Source organism: Rhagoletis zephyria, unplaced genomic scaffold (assembly GCF_001687245.7).
Source record: "Rhagoletis zephyria isolate East Lansing unplaced genomic scaffold, Rhagoletis_zephyria_1.1 Rzeph_scaffold_01951, whole genome shotgun sequence".
In the NCBI taxonomy this organism is placed as follows: Eukaryota; Metazoa; Arthropoda; class Insecta; order Diptera; family Tephritidae; genus Rhagoletis; species Rhagoletis zephyria.
Genome location: NW_016159035.1, coordinates 53,545 through 70,933, shown reverse-complemented (window position 1 = coordinate 70,933; position 17,389 = coordinate 53,545). Strand labels below are relative to the sequence as shown.

The 17,389-nt window shown below is 37.1% G+C and overlaps 1 protein-coding gene across 6 annotated transcripts in view; it reads left to right on the top strand.

The window, feature by feature from the left end:
• LOC108365663 (neurobeachin-like) overlaps positions 1-13,384 on the top strand; it is a 37,145-nt gene extending 23,761 nt beyond the window's left edge. For 3 of the 6 annotated variants that reach the window (XM_017619759.1, XM_017619755.1, XM_017619754.1), the window contains exons 8-13: positions 534-3,029; positions 6,800-7,173; positions 7,366-7,680; positions 8,896-9,021; positions 10,173-10,320; positions 12,000-13,384. In XM_017619759.1, coding sequence (XP_017475248.1) covers positions 534-3,029; positions 6,800-7,173; positions 7,366-7,680; positions 8,896-9,021; positions 10,173-10,320; positions 12,000-13,348 — 4,808 coding nt within the window. In that variant the 3' untranslated portion in view covers positions 13,349-13,384. The remainder of the gene's footprint in view (positions 1-533; positions 3,030-6,799; positions 7,174-7,365; positions 7,681-8,895; positions 9,022-10,172; positions 10,321-11,999) is intronic. The other 3 variants (XM_017619758.1, XM_017619757.1, XM_017619756.1) reach the window with 2 other exon arrangements.
• The last annotated feature ends 4,005 nt before the right edge of the window (positions 13,385-17,389 follow it).

Sequence of the window (17,389 nt, the reverse complement as noted above, 5' to 3'; positions counted from 1 at the left end):
TTTAGGGCCAGATTCACAGTGCTTAGTTAAACCATTGTTAACTTAACCACCAACAAGAGTTTAACTTTGAATTTACAGCAGTTAGCTATGGAAATTCATATCGCCTTAAAATGTAGAAATTCTAGAAATTAAAACTCAAAAAAGAACTTTGTTTTAACAAGATTTTAACTATGGGGGCAATCCGGATTTAAACTTTTGTTAACTGAACGTTGTGAATAGCAAAATCGACTGTTAAACTCTCGGCAGTGGTTAACTACACACTGTGAATTTGGTCCTTAATATTGGTGGCAAATTTGATGCAGTTCAACAGAGCTCCTTTAATCTGCATCAGAATTGTCATATTGAAAAAATGCTGACTTATTCCCTTTGGTAATTAACCGATTCAAATGTAAAGTTCGCAACTTTGATTTATATGTTTTTTTTTTAAATAACAAAAAAAAATATTTAACTTGAAATTCAACCCATTTTTAATTACGTATGTTTTTCTTTGCCGCATTCCTAAAACTTTAACTCTTCCTCTTCTTTCATTTCAGTGATCCTCAAAGTCGTCGCCACGCTCATACGTCAATCCAAGCAAACCGAATCGCTAATCGAAGTAAAGAAGCTCTTCCTCTCCGACATGACGCTGCTTTGCAATAGCAATCGTGAGAACCGACGCACTGTACTACAGATGTCCGTTTGGCAAGAGTGGCTTATAGCTATGGCTTACATACATCCAAAGAATACAGAGGAGCAGAAAATCTCCGATATGGTGTACTCACTCTTCCGTATGCTCTTGCATCACGCCATCAAACATGAGTACGGTGGATGGCGTGTGTGGGTCGACACACTAGCCATCGTGCACTCGAAAGTCTCCTACGAAGAGTTCAAATTGCAATTCGCGCAAATGTACGAACATTACGAACGTCAACGTACGGACAATATTACCGATCCGGCGTTGCGACAAGCGCGTCCCATCAGCACGATCAGTGGTTGGGAACGTGAGGAGCAGCAGCAGCAGCAACATCATCAACACCATCAACAACCGCAACAACAGCTAGAGCATACGCATGCGCATCATCAGCAGGCGGCACTGCCAGCGCCTGCGGCACAAGACGCACATTTAAAAGACGCTGAGTCGGTGGGTTCACTCGAAGATGTACCTCCTGTGGAGGAGGAAATCGAGGGCGACGAAATCGAGGCGACAACGCAGGAAGAGACCCCTACAAGTGGCACGACTGAGCCAACGACTTGTGGCTGCTCGCCAGACGAGAAAGCAACCGATACAGAAGTGGTAAAGGAGGCGTCTGTTGTGGCGAATGCAACCGAAGACCCAGCAAAGTCGAAAATATCCAACATATCCGATGTATACAATGAACACATTAAATCGGAAGTGATAGTCACCAGCATAGTCGAGTCGCCGGAGGTTGCCGTGACCTGCAACGGTAGTGCTTCGTGCTCGTCGACGGCCGCAAGCACCAGCAGTACACCAGCCAAGTCGCCGGCGCCTAATGGCGGTCAAGAAGCATTGTCACAAGCCCTCAACCTCAAGCCGGAGGATTTGGAAGAAATTGAGTTGGCCACTGCAAAGATCGCAGCTGGCACGTCCGACGATACCGAGCATGTGGCACAAGTGCTGCAAAGCTCCGAAGAGGCGCTACAACACTGCAAAGTGGTTGCCGACGAAATGCAGGAAGCTTCTTCTGTGCTCAAAGATGAAGAGATTGAATTGGCAGTGAATGAAGTAGTGCAAGGTGTGCTCAAGAATGAGAAGAAGCAGGCGACAAAAGAACCGTCCACCGATGAGAATCTCATTGCCAGCAATGAAGCAAACACGGCCGACCAGGACAATGTCTCATTGCTAAATACAAAGAACTTGTTAAACAACAATGCTGACGAGGTCGAGACGACAACAAGTAGCAGCATTGACAATAACACAAAAGATGTCAAAGAAGTAAATGCGAACAGTGATGCCAACGAGAATGTAAACATTAAAACCCACACAACAAACCACGCCGTGGCGAACTTATTCAACCCGGCGACTGCTATTGAGACGCAACAAAAGACTGAAGACAACAAAATCAAAGAAAATAACTTAATTAACAACAACACAAATACTGCCGAGCCCGCTGAGGTCGAGCATATTGCCTCAAAATTGGCAATTGTTGTTGCCAAAGAACACGAACACGAGCTAATGGATGTGAGCTCTTCGCTTTCGACCACAGTTGAGACCACGGAGGAGATCTCCTCACTCAGTCCCGAAACAACAGTTTCAAGTGCATCCATTACCGAGGAGAATTTGCTCGCCTTAACCGATCCAACGCCGGTAGACAGCGAAAGCATTCAAGTCGAGGCAATAGCGAAGGATATCGTCGATAAATTGATAGACAAGGTGATAGACGCGACTGCTGCGGAAGATACGGCGAGTAAAGAGACAAACAACAATGAAATCGTGGGCAAGGCGGAGGATGATGTGAGTGAAGCGGCTGTCTCGGAAGCGGCCAAAGAAATTGTGGAAGATGTGCTAACGTCTGCGCTGCAAAAAGCTGTCGACACAGAAGAGACAGCGGCTGAGGAGAGCATACTGCTTGAAGAAAGTGCACCAAAAGTAGAGACTACAAAGGAAAGTATTACGGACATTGTGCAAACAGTTGTGGATGATTTGCTAGAAAAAACAGTGGATAGCATAGAAAAAGTGGAAAAGCCTGCAGCCTCATCCGCTGAGACAACAGCGGAAGCAGAAGTGTCAGAAACGTTATTAGCGTCCGCAGAAATAGCAAAGGAAACATCAAACCCATTAGCGGCCGCAGCACTTCCAGCGGTTAAAGAGGTGGACTCAACAACACAAACGACACCAAAGAACCAACCGAATGAGAGTAGCGTTGTTAGCTTGGATGCGGATGTGGAAGTGGAGGAGGAGTTGGTTGAGCAAACTGAGGAGGAGACACAAACGACGCACGAAGAATTACAAGGCGAAGGTATTCTTGATGTGGATGAGCGGCAGCCAAAGCATACAACCGCCAGCACACAAGTAGAGAATAATCATTTTGGTAAGTACATACATACATACATACATACATACATATAGTATTCGCCCCTAGTGCAAATTTTCGCATTCAAAGTGTGTGGGTGTGTGTCTTGTTGTTTTGTGGAGATAAGCAAGCTGAGCAGCGGCGATTTCTTCTACCAAGCAGACTAAAATAAAAGAAAATGTCAGTATTTAACGATATCAGCGATAATCAAATGATACTACGAAAAATATGTATATTACATTAATGAAATGCTCTTCTTCTCTAACCTTTGCTAAGCTTCGCGTAACTTGCTTAGAAATTAGATAAATCCTAGCTGTCAATTGAGTGCTCGCCCAAATTGCGTTGTAATAAAATCTCGGTCCTTCCCTTGCTCCATCCAAGCAGACAGGCAAAACGGCGCACGAACGGACATTTAGTGCAGCAAATGATTTCCACAAAATTAAATGGCACGCACATAAACTTAGCTGGGATTTAGCGGCACTCATGCAAGCAAATAAGTGACAGGGGCTTTAGATGCTAAAGTTTTTTTGGTAATTATATTTTTTTTTTATTTCCCTTCCCTCCCTAGATAAGCACATACATACGCTAATATGTATGTATGTATGTATGTGCATATAAACACCAATTTCGTTTACTATTACTCGGTCTGTGTCATTCTCAATTACAGCTATGACCTCTTTAGACAAGTAGACGACTTACGTACTTACGTACGGAGTTAAAGGGGAGTAGGGGACACTAAGCGCAAGCGAAAATTGGTTTGTTATATTACAAACAATTTTTAAATATTTAGAGCAATTTGATGTCGAAGTTTATTCAGCTGATATATCTGATAGAATTTAAAGTCAACCCTTACTAACAGTAAAGCGTGCATTTATGAAACTAGCTTATTTATATATGTAATGTAATCATGTTTTCTTCTTTACCGATGACCGAGCACGCCTTTCAGTTGGAGTTAAGTTCTGCATTATTACAAAATTTATTGTCAAGAACTTCCCCACAAAAGAACCAATTTCGAATTTCGTCTGTCGTACTTTATTAGACAAAAAAATATATATATTTAATTAAAAAGCTTTTTCACTATCTACCTATTCGTCCTTGTAAACCACAAACGCCTAATTTTTTATCCGACAGTATTTTCTCTTTTATTTGGTACCCATAATGTTAATGTTCATTGCACTGAATTCTAAAATAATTTTATGAAAAATTTCTCTGAAATTTCAAAGTATCCGGGCGTCAGAGAAGTAAACTAAAACGCAATTTTATGCTATTTGGCCCACAGTCTCGTATAAATAAAAATTCAGATTAAAAAGTTGAAAATTTTAATAAAACTTGTTGAATTTTCCTAAGCTATACGTAAAAATTAAAATTTTGATTTATACGGTTTGCTTGCAAATATTTAACGAAAATCACCATGTACTCAGTTTTGCACTTCAGTGTATACTTGGCGATAAATGAAACAACATTCCCAATTACTTCCATGAAAAATTGTTTGCTTTAATTAGTTATGAAAATATAGTTCATTCTATAATATAAATTAAATAAGTAAAAGTTTCACACTTCATATAAAGTTCACAAAAATTTTAAAAATGTCCATCAAAATTTTAAACTTTTAATTCAGAACCTCTAGAAAATTTTTGAGAATGCAATTTTGTAGCCCATTCAATTTTAGGCTAATGAAGTGCAAGTTTCAAACTGCAAAAAAATCCTTTTGATTTTTAAGAAGTTTTCTTATGAAATAAAATGCGGGAGACCGTTAGCAACAAAATTAAAAAAAACAAATCAACGCCAGTGTTTGTAAATTACATTGCTATAAAAAAACACCACAAAGGTAGTCTAAAAAAAAATATTCAAAATCAACGCGATTTTTTGGCCTTGCACTTCCTTAAACTGCATACTCAAAAAATTTAGTGTAGGTGTAATAAGGAACTTAATCAACTTTATATCAATAAGGCGTTGTCTTGCAGATAAAGTATTCGCTTAGCAACCCTGAAATCCTCGTTTCGATTTTCTGCTAGCGAAGATCTGCTGCATTTTTCTGGCGTATAAAATTTAGTGTAGGTCTTCCCTTAAACTCGTAAAAGCCTCGTAAACCTCGTAAAGCTCATTAATTTACGAGCCTCGTAAAATTACGGGGGAAAATTTTATGCACAAACGACCTCATAAACTTCAGTGCAGTGATGCCAGACATTCTCTGTTAAAAATCCCACGAAATTGGGGAAAAAATCCCTCAATTACCCACATCTTGAAAATTTATCCCACAAAATTCCCAACGAATTTAAACATATACATACTTCAGTAGTAAAGAAGTAAAATTCATATAAAATAATAATAATAGTTTGGCGCTTACACATATGTGCTTTTCCTCCAATTTGTGGCGGTCCCCTTGATGTTGTCACACAAAGGGGAGGGACCTACAGTTTTACGCCGACTCCGAATGGCGAGTGTATTTTTATGAGAAGCAGTTTTTCATGGTAGGAATACACTCGGAGGTTTGCCATTGCCTGCCGAGGACCGACCGCTGTTAAGAAAAAAACCCTTTTTCTGCATTTTTTTCACTTATTCATTTTTTCACTTTCATTTTTTTGCTCACTCACTAAGGGCCTAAAAGATTTTTTTGGTGACTTTAAAATTGAAGCACATTCATGTGCTATTTAACATTTCATCAGATAATTTGTTCCGCTTTTTACATGAAACACCAGTTACAACTGAAAAGATTCTTCCTTACTCAGCGCTTGAATTGGTTAACGTAAGAAAATTTTCGAAACTGTCGTTATACTTTTTAACAATAATATACCATTTCACTCCACATCACATCTTTAGAACGATTAATTACGTAAGAATGTCGAATATTCTTGAATTTTGATCAATTATGCAACAATAACTTTACCCCATTAATTACCCACAATCTGGCATCACTGCTTCAGTGTTGCCGAGGGGCCGAAATTGGTATGATTAAATAATGAAAAATTTAAATAAATGAAAAAAATAATAAGCGAATAAAATGAATGAATTTCATCCACATACTGTATTGACTCAGGTTTTCTCAAAATTTTCGGAATTTTTAATTGTATTTTAGCTAAGAGTGACAAGAGAGACAAGACGGCGGGATGTTATGGAAAATACTACGAAATAAAAATTGCTTCACAAAGTCCTGGTTGATCTGTCAAACAGATACTTTACGTGCCTATTTACACCTTTTCACATTAGGGGCGTTCCCATAAAAGCCTCGTAAACTTACCAGTTTTACACAGTTTAAGACTTTACTTGTTTAAGGGAATCCCCTATGTGAATATGTGTATGTCCCTTATGGGCTGCTAAACCTTCCAGTAAATTTCAGTGAGTAACGGAATGTGTACTCCCTTTGAATCAGCTAGGTGACGCTGGAGTCGAAATATTTTTAAAATTCAAAGATACTTAGCTTAAAATTATTGCCTGTTTGCAAAATCGATTTTGAATAAGGAATGTTTTTCTTCATACAAATGTAATTATATGTAAATACTGTAATTTTTCATGTAAAATATAGGCATCTGAATATTGTGGCCAATATCTCTTTTAACTCAATCGAGAACTCATTTTAGGGCCGCAACCAAACTATGTCCAAACGATATTTAGCACTTTTTTCTTTCGAAAGACTGTTGCCAGAATTGCCCTGTGTGTAGTGAAAATATATCCAATAAAAATCCAGTGACCATTGCAACACCCACACACCAACATTTGCTTAGCCCAGCACTCAATCCTTCCTCCATATCAAACAAATTTGTTATGCGCTACACTCACTTTATTTCCAGATAACAAAAATCCACATCAGCAACATCAGCAGCAGCAACAACAACAACAACAACAACAGCAACAGCAACGTTCCAAACCAGGCTCAACGCGTCCCATGTTCAGTCCCGGCCCAACACGTCCACCCTTTCGCATACCGGAATTCAAGTGGTCCTACATACATCAACGTCTCCTATCCGATGTGCTCTTCTCACTGGAGACAGACATACAAGTGTGGCGCAGCCACTCGACGAAAAGTGTTTTGGATTTTGTAAATTCGAGTGAGAATGCCATCTTTGTGGTGAATACAGTGCATCTGATATCGCAGTTGGCGGATAATTTGATCATCGCTTGTGGCGGTTTGCTGCCACTCTTGGCAAGCGCCACATCGCCAAATGTGAGTGTGAACCACACGGACATGGAATAAGCAAAAAAAAATTTTGAGGAAATTTAATAGCGTTTAGTTTAAGAAAGTTACTTGAAAGTTGCATGATTTTCTTCAAAGCGTATGCAACTTCATATTAAATTTTTTAGTTATTCTTCTCATATAAAGTTTGCACATTTTTCCCTTCTTTTTTTTCATTTTCAGTCTGAACTGGATGTGCTGGAGCCCACTCAGGGTATGCCACTCGAGGTGGCCGTCTCCTTTCTGCAACGTCTCGTCAATATGGCGGATGTGCTAATCTTTGCTACTTCGTTGAATTTCGGCGAACTCGAAGCGGAGAAGAATATGTCCAGCGGTGGTATATTGCGTCAATGTTTGCGTCTGGTGTGCACGTGTGCAGTGCGCAATTGTTTGGAGTGTAAGGAGCGTACACGCTACAATGTCGGGGCAATGGCGCGTGATGTGCCCGGTGCAGCGCATCTACAGGCGCTTATACGTGGCGCACAAGCATCACCCAAGGTGAGTGAGTGTAAAGAAATGAATATTTCAGTTGGCAGGCAAAAAAAAGAAAAACGGAAAAACCAAAACTATGAAATAAAATATATTACGGTACATTATAGAGAAAGAGACTGCACCTACATAGTACATGTGAGAGAGCTTCTTCTAAATTTTCCTAGCACTACATGTGGTAGTGGTAGTGGTAGTGGTAACGTGCTTGCTTTGCCTATCTTAGCTTAGCTTCAACAACAGCAGTCAATTGCTCTGCAGCTCTTGTCTTGGCTTTATAGCCTTCAAGTGCCACACTTAAAGTGCACTTTGCTGCGGTTTACTCACTTCTAAATGCTTGCTCGTGTGCATACATACATACATGTATACATGTGCGCTATGTATTTAGGAGTGTGTGCAAAGGTAATGATTACATGGGCACTAGTATGTAATGTAAGTACTTTAGCAGTTACCTCTCGCCGTCTACTTGCATACATATGAACACGTACAGTGGCGAAAATGTAAATAGGGAAGAGACATTTTAGCATTATTTGGCTTACCCTTTTCGTTCATTTAATTTTTTTATTACTTTTTCAAATGTTTTTAAGAACTATAATTAAAAAGCACAAAATTTTAATGAACCTTTGTTGAATTTCGCTAATTTTTGTACAAAGTTTGAAATTTTGATTTACATGTTTTTTGATTTACCTGGTTTTGGTAGATAGTAAACTATATTTTCATAGTAAAATAATAAAAAAAATTAAATATAGAAAAATAGCCAAAACTTGCTAAAATGTCTCTTCCTTATTTACATTCTCGCCATCGTAGGTACGTATACTTGCATTATGTGCTGCTAAAGCCGACGGCTCTCTTTTGCATATATACATACATACATACACGTATGTGGCATTTTGATAAAACCACTTATCTCGAGTTAGCTCACTTCCTCTTTAAAAAAAAAAAGTTTAAAATGGCCGTTTGATGGAAGCTTTGTAAAGGCAAGCGTATTACTTTTTAACCCAAAGTTAAAATTTCTAAAGCCACTTAAGTTATTTGTCAAAATGCCAGAGATATGTATATATGTATGTACATTTGTAGCGCTTTAGAATGCCTTTGTCAATGACTGCTATCAAATGCTATTGCAGCTGCTGCAGTTAAATACTTCACATATCCCTTCTTAATGACTGGCCTCTTGGCATTTTGCCGCATCATTGTCCGCTCCTACCTCATTGTTTCCTTGTATCATAGCGTTGTTTTTATTTTCAGAATATTGTTGAGTCAATAACAGGTCAATTATCTCCAGTCAAGGATCCTGAGAAGCTTCTGCAGGATATGGATGTCAATCGTTTGCGTGCTGTTATCTATCGAGATGTGGTAAGTGTTGAATAGTTTAAGATTTTGAATGTAAGATGGCATTTAAAAGACAGGCCACGTAATAAGGGACACGACTTTTTTACAAGTTTTGACAACTTATTATTTTTTTTGTTATTTATCTTTTTAAAAAAATGCATACATATAAGTATGGATATGTAATTCATACTACAATGAAAACCATATAACTAAATAATTTTTTGAACATAAATACTTTGTATAGAAGGAAATGCATAACACCGCCAGTAAAAATAAAATAAAAAATCAACGAGATTTCAAAGCTACTATAAACTTGCAAAATAAAATTAAAATTTAATAGACAGTCTATTATAGACTATTATAGCCTATTTCCACCAAAGGCTTAACTGCATTTTAGAGCTCAGAGAAATTCAAGTAACTCCAACATGAGGTTATCGGCAAGGTTTTTTTTAAGTTTTGCTTTTTTCCTTTCGTTTGCTTCTACTTAATAGTTGCAAGTACCCCCTTCGCACCTGCGAAAACAGTCCAGAAAAAATGGCCATTATTTCGTGTGTGTTTATTATCATCTTTTTGGAACAGCAACAAAACAATAACAATTTTTTATGCAGCAATTTAATTGTGCAGTTGGGCAGTTTTATAAAAAAAAAATATTCTTTATAGAGTTTTCGTTAAAAGCGAAGTCAAGCTCAATAAAATTGTTGTTTCGCGCTAGCTTAGAGTGAAAAGTTGAGGAAAACAACTTCTTCTAGCCATTTTCTTCAAGTATTTCGCAACCCTTTGAAAACATTTTGCCCGTTGAAAGCGAAACTCCATACGAATCAGAGGGATTCGATCTTAACTAAAAGATTTCGTGATATTTTGCCCTTGTCGAAATTTCGGAGCTTTTTTGAACTTAGCAAATTTTGCTTTCATTGAATATGAACGGGAAAACATAAAACAAGGAATTTTTGCCCTTTTCGAAATGATGCATTCTTAATTTCTCTAGCCTGCTGTATCAAAATATGCTTTTTCTTAAAAAGTGGACTTAGCAACTTTTTACTCGAAGCTAGCGATATGTTTTTTTCACTTTCGTTTACTATTAAATATATAGTGTATAAAAATTAAGCAATCACCATTTAAACCATTTTTCAACTCTTTTGTTTTATTTTTTATTTATTTATTTTTTTTTTTTGAAGGAGGAAACCAAACAAGCGCAGTTCCTTTCACTCGCCATCGTTTATTTCATTTCCGTGCTGATGGTATCCAAGTATCGCGACATATTGGAACCGCCAGCGGAGCCACAAATCCAGCGCCAGTCGCCCGTGATGCAACGTTCTGCAGCCGGTAAGTGCTGCCAATCATTTGGCATTATTGCTTGGTTCTACTATACTTTTGGTATACTTTTTTTCCTTAATTTAATTTTCTTCTCTGTTTGCGGTTGGTTTGTTTGGTTTTGTTTTAGTTCTTACGAATGCACCGAAATTTCAAACACAATTACTTATTTTTATATACTGAAATGATTTTTTTTTTATGTGCTGAATTAAAATTTTTCTAACTCGATTGCTCCTACTAACAACAAAAAGACAAAAAAAAATTTCGTAGTTATTTTTTACTAATCCAGAGCAAAAAAAAAAACAAAACAAAACTCACACGAATTTATAACATTATTTACGATTTTATTTCGAGGGGGTAGCTATTGATCGTATTTTAAGTTTACGTAAGTTAATTTTAGTTCTGTACATAAATTAGCGAACATTGTAGACAACATAGAGCATAATTAGAGTTTAGTTAAGTTATGAATTTCTATTTATTATTATTTTTTATATATATATAATTTGTATGGTACGTTTTTTATGATTTATGTACAAAATGTTACCCTCTTCTATGTATTGGACGTCAAATTTACTTGCATATGTTTGCATTGATCAAAAAATTTATTTGTCCAATCAGTCTGATTGATGTTTCCTGAATTTGAAGCCCTTACACAAGTTTTGTTACATTCAATTGATTTTTGGATTTTTTTAAATTTTTTATTTTTATTTTTTTGTCGAATCAGTTTTGTTAATTTCTATCGTTGACAGCCAGTATTGCTAATTGTTATTTCCCAAATATTTTTCTCTCTTTCTCTTTTTCTTTGAACTTTATTTCACGCTGCTTTGTTCGGATTTTGTAATTTAAAAATCAATCAACATTTACCAAATAACCAAACTATTTGGTGTAATTATTTTCGGAATTCATTTGAATGATATACCATTTCGTAAAAAAAATACCAACAAAAATATTATGAACATTTACGAATTTTTATTCGTAACATCCATTGTGGTTTTATTAAATTTATATATCAAATCGATTTTACATACTTACGTTCGTGTCTTACTGTGAACGTGTGTTGTTGTGAATTATCTTTTGCCCATTCACTCGATATTTTGTGTGAATGTAACAATGTTTTTATTGATTTGTGTAAACACAATTCGGTAAATATGTATTCACATTATTTACTTTTAAATACACCAACCAACTCCCTTGCACTAAACCTTGTTACATTCATCATCATCGCCATTATTCATCATCATTACCATTACCATTTTTATCACAATTCCCATTGTGATTACCATTACAATAACCAATACTATTACCATTAACATAATTATTGCCATTAATTATACCATTACCATTTTAATTACCATTACCATTACAATTACCATTACCATTACCGTTACCATTACAATCTCCTCCGCAATTATCCTTATAATCAACATTTCCATTACCATTACCACCACCAATACCATTACCATAACCACTTCCATTACCACTACCCTTATCATTTACATTACCGTTGCTATTTCAATTACAATTACCCTCACCCTTACCATTACCAATTACCATTTATTATTTATTTATATTTCCATCATGGCTTACCTCAATGTCATTACCATTTCAACATATCCCACTTCTGTTGCCTTCGTATTCCATTTCTTTGAATTCTCGTCCCCTCCTAACCCCCCTTGCGACATGGCAATTAGAACCCTCAGGTCGCCCGCTTTTCCCTCAGTGGTCACATCATGTGTACCCACAATTCTTGCCCAACAATTCTCATCAAAATCACATGCCTTCGGCGTCATCGGCGACAACATCGAATATGCAGCAGCAACAATCGCAAACATCGCATCAGCATTACTACCAGCAACAACAAATGGCTTCACCGCCACATCAACAACAGCTGTCACAGCAGCACAGTTACAGCCATCACTATGCATCTATGCAACAGCAACAGCAGCAACAACAACAGCAGCAACACCAACACCCAACATACTACAGTGAACAGCAACAGCTACACAATCATGCAATGAGCGGCGGCAGCAGCAACAGCAGCAGTAATTACGCTGGCAATATATCACCGCCACTGGCCACACAGTCAACAAGTTCCTCGGCCTCGTCATCGGCCACCTCACAGCCGGCATCCTCGTCGTCGCTGTCGAGTTTGGCCTCCCAGCCAGGCGCACGTCATCACCAGCAACAACATCAGCACGCACATCAACACGCTGCCTCACACCAGCACCAGCGGCATGCACAGAAACATCACTACCACCACCAGCAGCAACAGCAGCAGCAGCAGCATCAACAACAACAGCCGCCGCCACAACAATTTCAACAGCACTATGGTGGCATGATGAATGGCATCGCCAATCAAATGGTTAATGGGGGTACTGGAATGGTTGGTAGCGCCAAGAGCGCACCACAAAATGCAACAATGTCCGGCAATAGCCATCAGCAACATTATGTTGGTAATGCCGGCGATATGAACGGCAGCGTATACCACCAATACATGCGGCCAAGCGGCACGTTGATGAATGGTGGCAGTATCGGTGGTAGTGGCGGCGGTGGTGGCGGCAGTGGCGTTGCACATCAGAACGGCATCGCCGTCGAATATCACACACATGCACATGCCACCGGTGTTGGTGTTGGTGGGGCAGTCAATGGTGCTGGCAATAATAATAGCCTTGTTCTTAATAACAACCACAACAACAACAATTGCAACAGTAATGGCATGCGTGGTAATGCCTTGCGTGATGCCAGCGTAGGTAGTGGCGGTCATATGCTGGGTAGCGTTGGTGTTGGCGTTGGTATTGGTGTTAGTGTTGGCGTTGGCGTTGGCGTTGGCAGTGTGGGTGTTACAACTGCCGGTGGCAGTGGCGTCGCCAGTGGAACTGCGCAAATGCCATACAAGAATAATGTCTTAAATAACAATTACCGTTATAATGGACGCAACAATATCGGAACAGGTACATACTACCTCACAGCTAAACAGTTGAATAGCCAAGTGCAAGAAGCTTTGGACATGATTAGCAAAACCCTTTCACATAGACTCTGAAGCATTATGTAGTTTTTTACTATGTATACACATACATACATATGTACATGTATGTAATATATTTCTCATTTTGTAATGTTATGTGCGCAAGACTCGGTATCGGTTTTTAAAATTAAGCAAAAATACTGTACACTTGGTATTTATAACAAAAGAAATTAGCAAATATTTAATTTTGTCAAAACAACTAAAAAAAGATTTCTTTTCTACAGCCAGCCCTGTTTGTTAATATTTTCTTCAACTCTAAATACATAAGCATTTTCCTTTATAAGTACGATTTGAGGATTTTTAGCAAGAAAATGTTTCTCTATTTATCTCTTTCCTTTTTTAAATAATTAATCCCAACGATTTTGGCCTCCCACCCAACCGGCAAAAGGAGCGTTGTCCACAGGGCGTACGTATCTTTTTTATGTTGAGTCATAAAAGGCACGAGTTGGTTAAGTGCTGAGATCTGAAACTCTTCAGCTGCAGAACTGAATTCATCAGCTAATTACTCTGAATTCAAGTTAGCGGCGCCTGTAATATTTATATCTCTAATAGTGATCATAGCACTGCCTTTCATCAGTGTCTTTATCTTTTTTCTGAAACCCACTCACCTATGCGTGAAACATGCCTAGGCCAGCGGAATCATTGAAGTTTTGTGCGGCTAATTATGTCAATGCCGTTGGAAACCTCGTACAGTTTGTCATTCCATCTTCTTAGATACCCTTCGCGGAATTTGTGTATGTCGCCAAATTGTAGTTTGTTTTGTCCGTGCTGTACTGCTGTTCCTGGAATATACAAGAGAGTGAATCGCCTTACTAAAACCTCGTTGGAGCTCTAACTGCTTGCGGTGGTTCTTTCCAATTTCAACGAAGCTTTACTCTAAATAGACGTATTAGTTTTTCGGGGATTCTAACTTTTGACATGGCTGCCAGTACGAGTTTTTTTGTATGGTTGCTTGTAGGAAAATTGTATAAAAAAAAATTTCTGCATACATTACCTAATCCCCCGATGAGGAAAAAGACTTCATTACCAATTCGCAATAAGCACAAAATTAGCACTTAAATTTTCAATTCAGGCTTGTTACTGGCATTTACGAACAATTTTGTGCTTTGGTATGTTCAGTGTAGGGCTGTGCGATTAATTGATTACTCAAAATTTTAATTAATCATAAAGTAAATAACTCAATTATTCGATTAATCGGAAATTATGATTACTCAAAAGTTCAGTTACTCGAGTAATCAAGATTTTTGATTAACCAAAAACAAAAATATTTGAGTAATTTGCTTTATGATTAATCAACACTTCGAGTAAACAGAGTAATCAACATTTCAACTCTTTACATATGTATAAAGTAGTTAAAGTTCCTTGATACTTTGAAAACAATGTTTCTGTTTTCAAAAATTAAAACGAAAAATTTTTTCATATACAGAATGTAAAAAAGAAAATAAGCATTTTCCAAAGTAAACTCGTTTAACGAGCAAAATTATTTTTTTGAGTAATCATATTTCAAGTAACTCGATTAATCATCGTTTTGAGTAATCAAAATCTTGATTACTGGAGTAATTGATTAACCGAATAATTGATTAACCAACTTGCTCGAGTAATCGAATAATCGCACAGCCCTAGTTCAGTGACTTAGAGTAGAATTGAACGGCAAAAATGTTTGTAAAACATTTTAACCCGTTATATCCCTGTTTCGTGTGTATTTTTTGCCCTCGTCCAACTTTTAAGGAGTTAGAGGTTTCATTCCCTGATTTCCCATAAGAATGTGCAAAAGGCGGGAGCTTTGACAATCTCTAAAATAAAGCTCAGATGTAAACTTTGAAAACGCCGATACATGTATATCACTAGCTTAACACCAAGTGACAACAATATTCCAAATCCCTCATGTAAGTTTGCAAACCAAAAGAATTTGGAATGTTCAAAGCATTTTTATCAAAACACTGTCATAGAATCTGGCTTTGCCTACATTATTTTTTGATCAACGCGTATAGGTGATCTAATATTAAAACATTATTACTTATTAGACGCCACGTTTGCTGAGCTTCCACGATTTGGATACAAGCAATTGTTTATAATTTACCCTTACTAGGAGAGTTCTCCTTTCTGTGTTGCCAGAAAAGAGCGGCGGAAGTATTTTTCCGCAAACAAAAATTTGAATAGAAAATTTATTTTTTCATTTCTTGAGCGTTTGAGTTTTTATATGTCTTTTTTGTTTTTCTTGAGAGTTGCGAAATATGCTTTAGCCTCAAATGTGACACCTTATAAGAAGTGACATTATCCCAAGTAAACAAAAAAAAATGGACGCCCTTGAATATAAGCCCTCGATATGCTTGAACAGAAGAAGAAATATAAAATGCAATGCTTAATGTAAAACCGTTACCGACATTTTATGTGCGCACATATACATACATGTATCTGCATATGTACATATGTTACTTACATAAAAAATCTATCAATCAATATACATATATCTACGTATTTGACGTACTAGCATAGCTACATATAGAGACTTACATATCTTCATGAATAGTTTATCTCCTCTAATCGTTTAATTTTACGTCGCTACTATTCTAAACTTTGTTTTTTATATATACGTAACAATGTATGTTTGTATGTTTCTATTCTTGGTACACAACTGAAAATTTACATATGTAACGAATGTAGTTTGTTAGTATTGTCCATTTTATTTTGCTATTTCTTCGTTTATGCTGTATCTATTGTTCTTTGGAGTTTACTTATGCGACACTCAGCCAAGTGTTGTTTCGTGTTGTCGATTGTGGCGTGTGTGTGCTGGCGTTTCAATCAACCATGATGTCAGCTTAAAATAACCGAAGTCTTGAAATTGATTTCTTTTTGTACTTGACGTTTTTCATTCGAGTCTATTGTTTGCCATTGTGAATTTATCAATTAAGAGGTTTTCTGTTTGTGAATTTGTGGCTTCCGTGTTGATTTCTTTACAAAAACAGCAATTATTTTATATTCGATTTTCACTTAATTCTGCTTTCAACTTACTGTACGTTTGTTTGGTTCTTGTATTTTTTTCTGTTTTTTTTTTGGTTTTTAATTATTTTGTCTTTCAAGAAAGCTACCTTCTTGCCTCCATTGTCATTAGCACCGTCACGTCACAGCCAATTGCATTTTTCTCAGACTCTATATTTCCGCACAATCCACAACCAAAGAGCACAACAAAGCTGCTGCANCTATATTTCCGCACAATCCACAACCAACGAGCACAACAAAGCTGCTGCATTTTGGGCAAAAATAGAAGCGGAAAACTAATTGCATTGCATGCCAGTTTGTTTTAGTTTTGCACGAAAGTTCGTTAAATTTTCGCTTGGAATTTAATTTGCTTTGAATTTTTCCTATTTTTTGCTCTAACTATTGATTAAATAAGTAAGTAGTGTTTAATAGAAACGGCATCAGCGAAAATTCCAAGAGGTTGCAATTACTTATTAAATACATTTTGATAATTGATGATTTTGGTAATTGAAGGCTAATATACACTTGTCACTTTGGGTGTTCATTTTGGAGGAATCATCAAAAGTGAATGGTTGAATAACTCGTTTCCTCCAAAGTATTCGCTAAAATTGAACAATGAAACATATTGACTCCCTTTCAACTTTTGAACAGTTGTTCACTGTATTTAAATAGTTCATTCATATTTATCTTTCAGTTCACTTAATATGATAGCAACCCAGTCGGAAAAGTAGTAATGCATTACATGCGCGATAAATAAAATAATGTACTTCGTATGCGTTCTCGATAATATTACTTCAAAAAGTTCCAAAAATTTCATGCAAAAAACCATTCATTTCTCTATACTAGGTAATGCAAAATTGAATGCCCCACTTATCTTAGGACATCGCGCTGGGGAAAAAAGTCCATTTTCGAATGTGATTATTTTTTCGATTACTATACATTACATTTTCCCACTGGGAATGTATCCATAATACATTTCAATGTGATCTGACTTATATCATACCTAGGTAATATTTACTTTTAACTGTTCCTATTTTTCGAGCATAAGAAGGAGGATATATTCGATTTCAGATTATA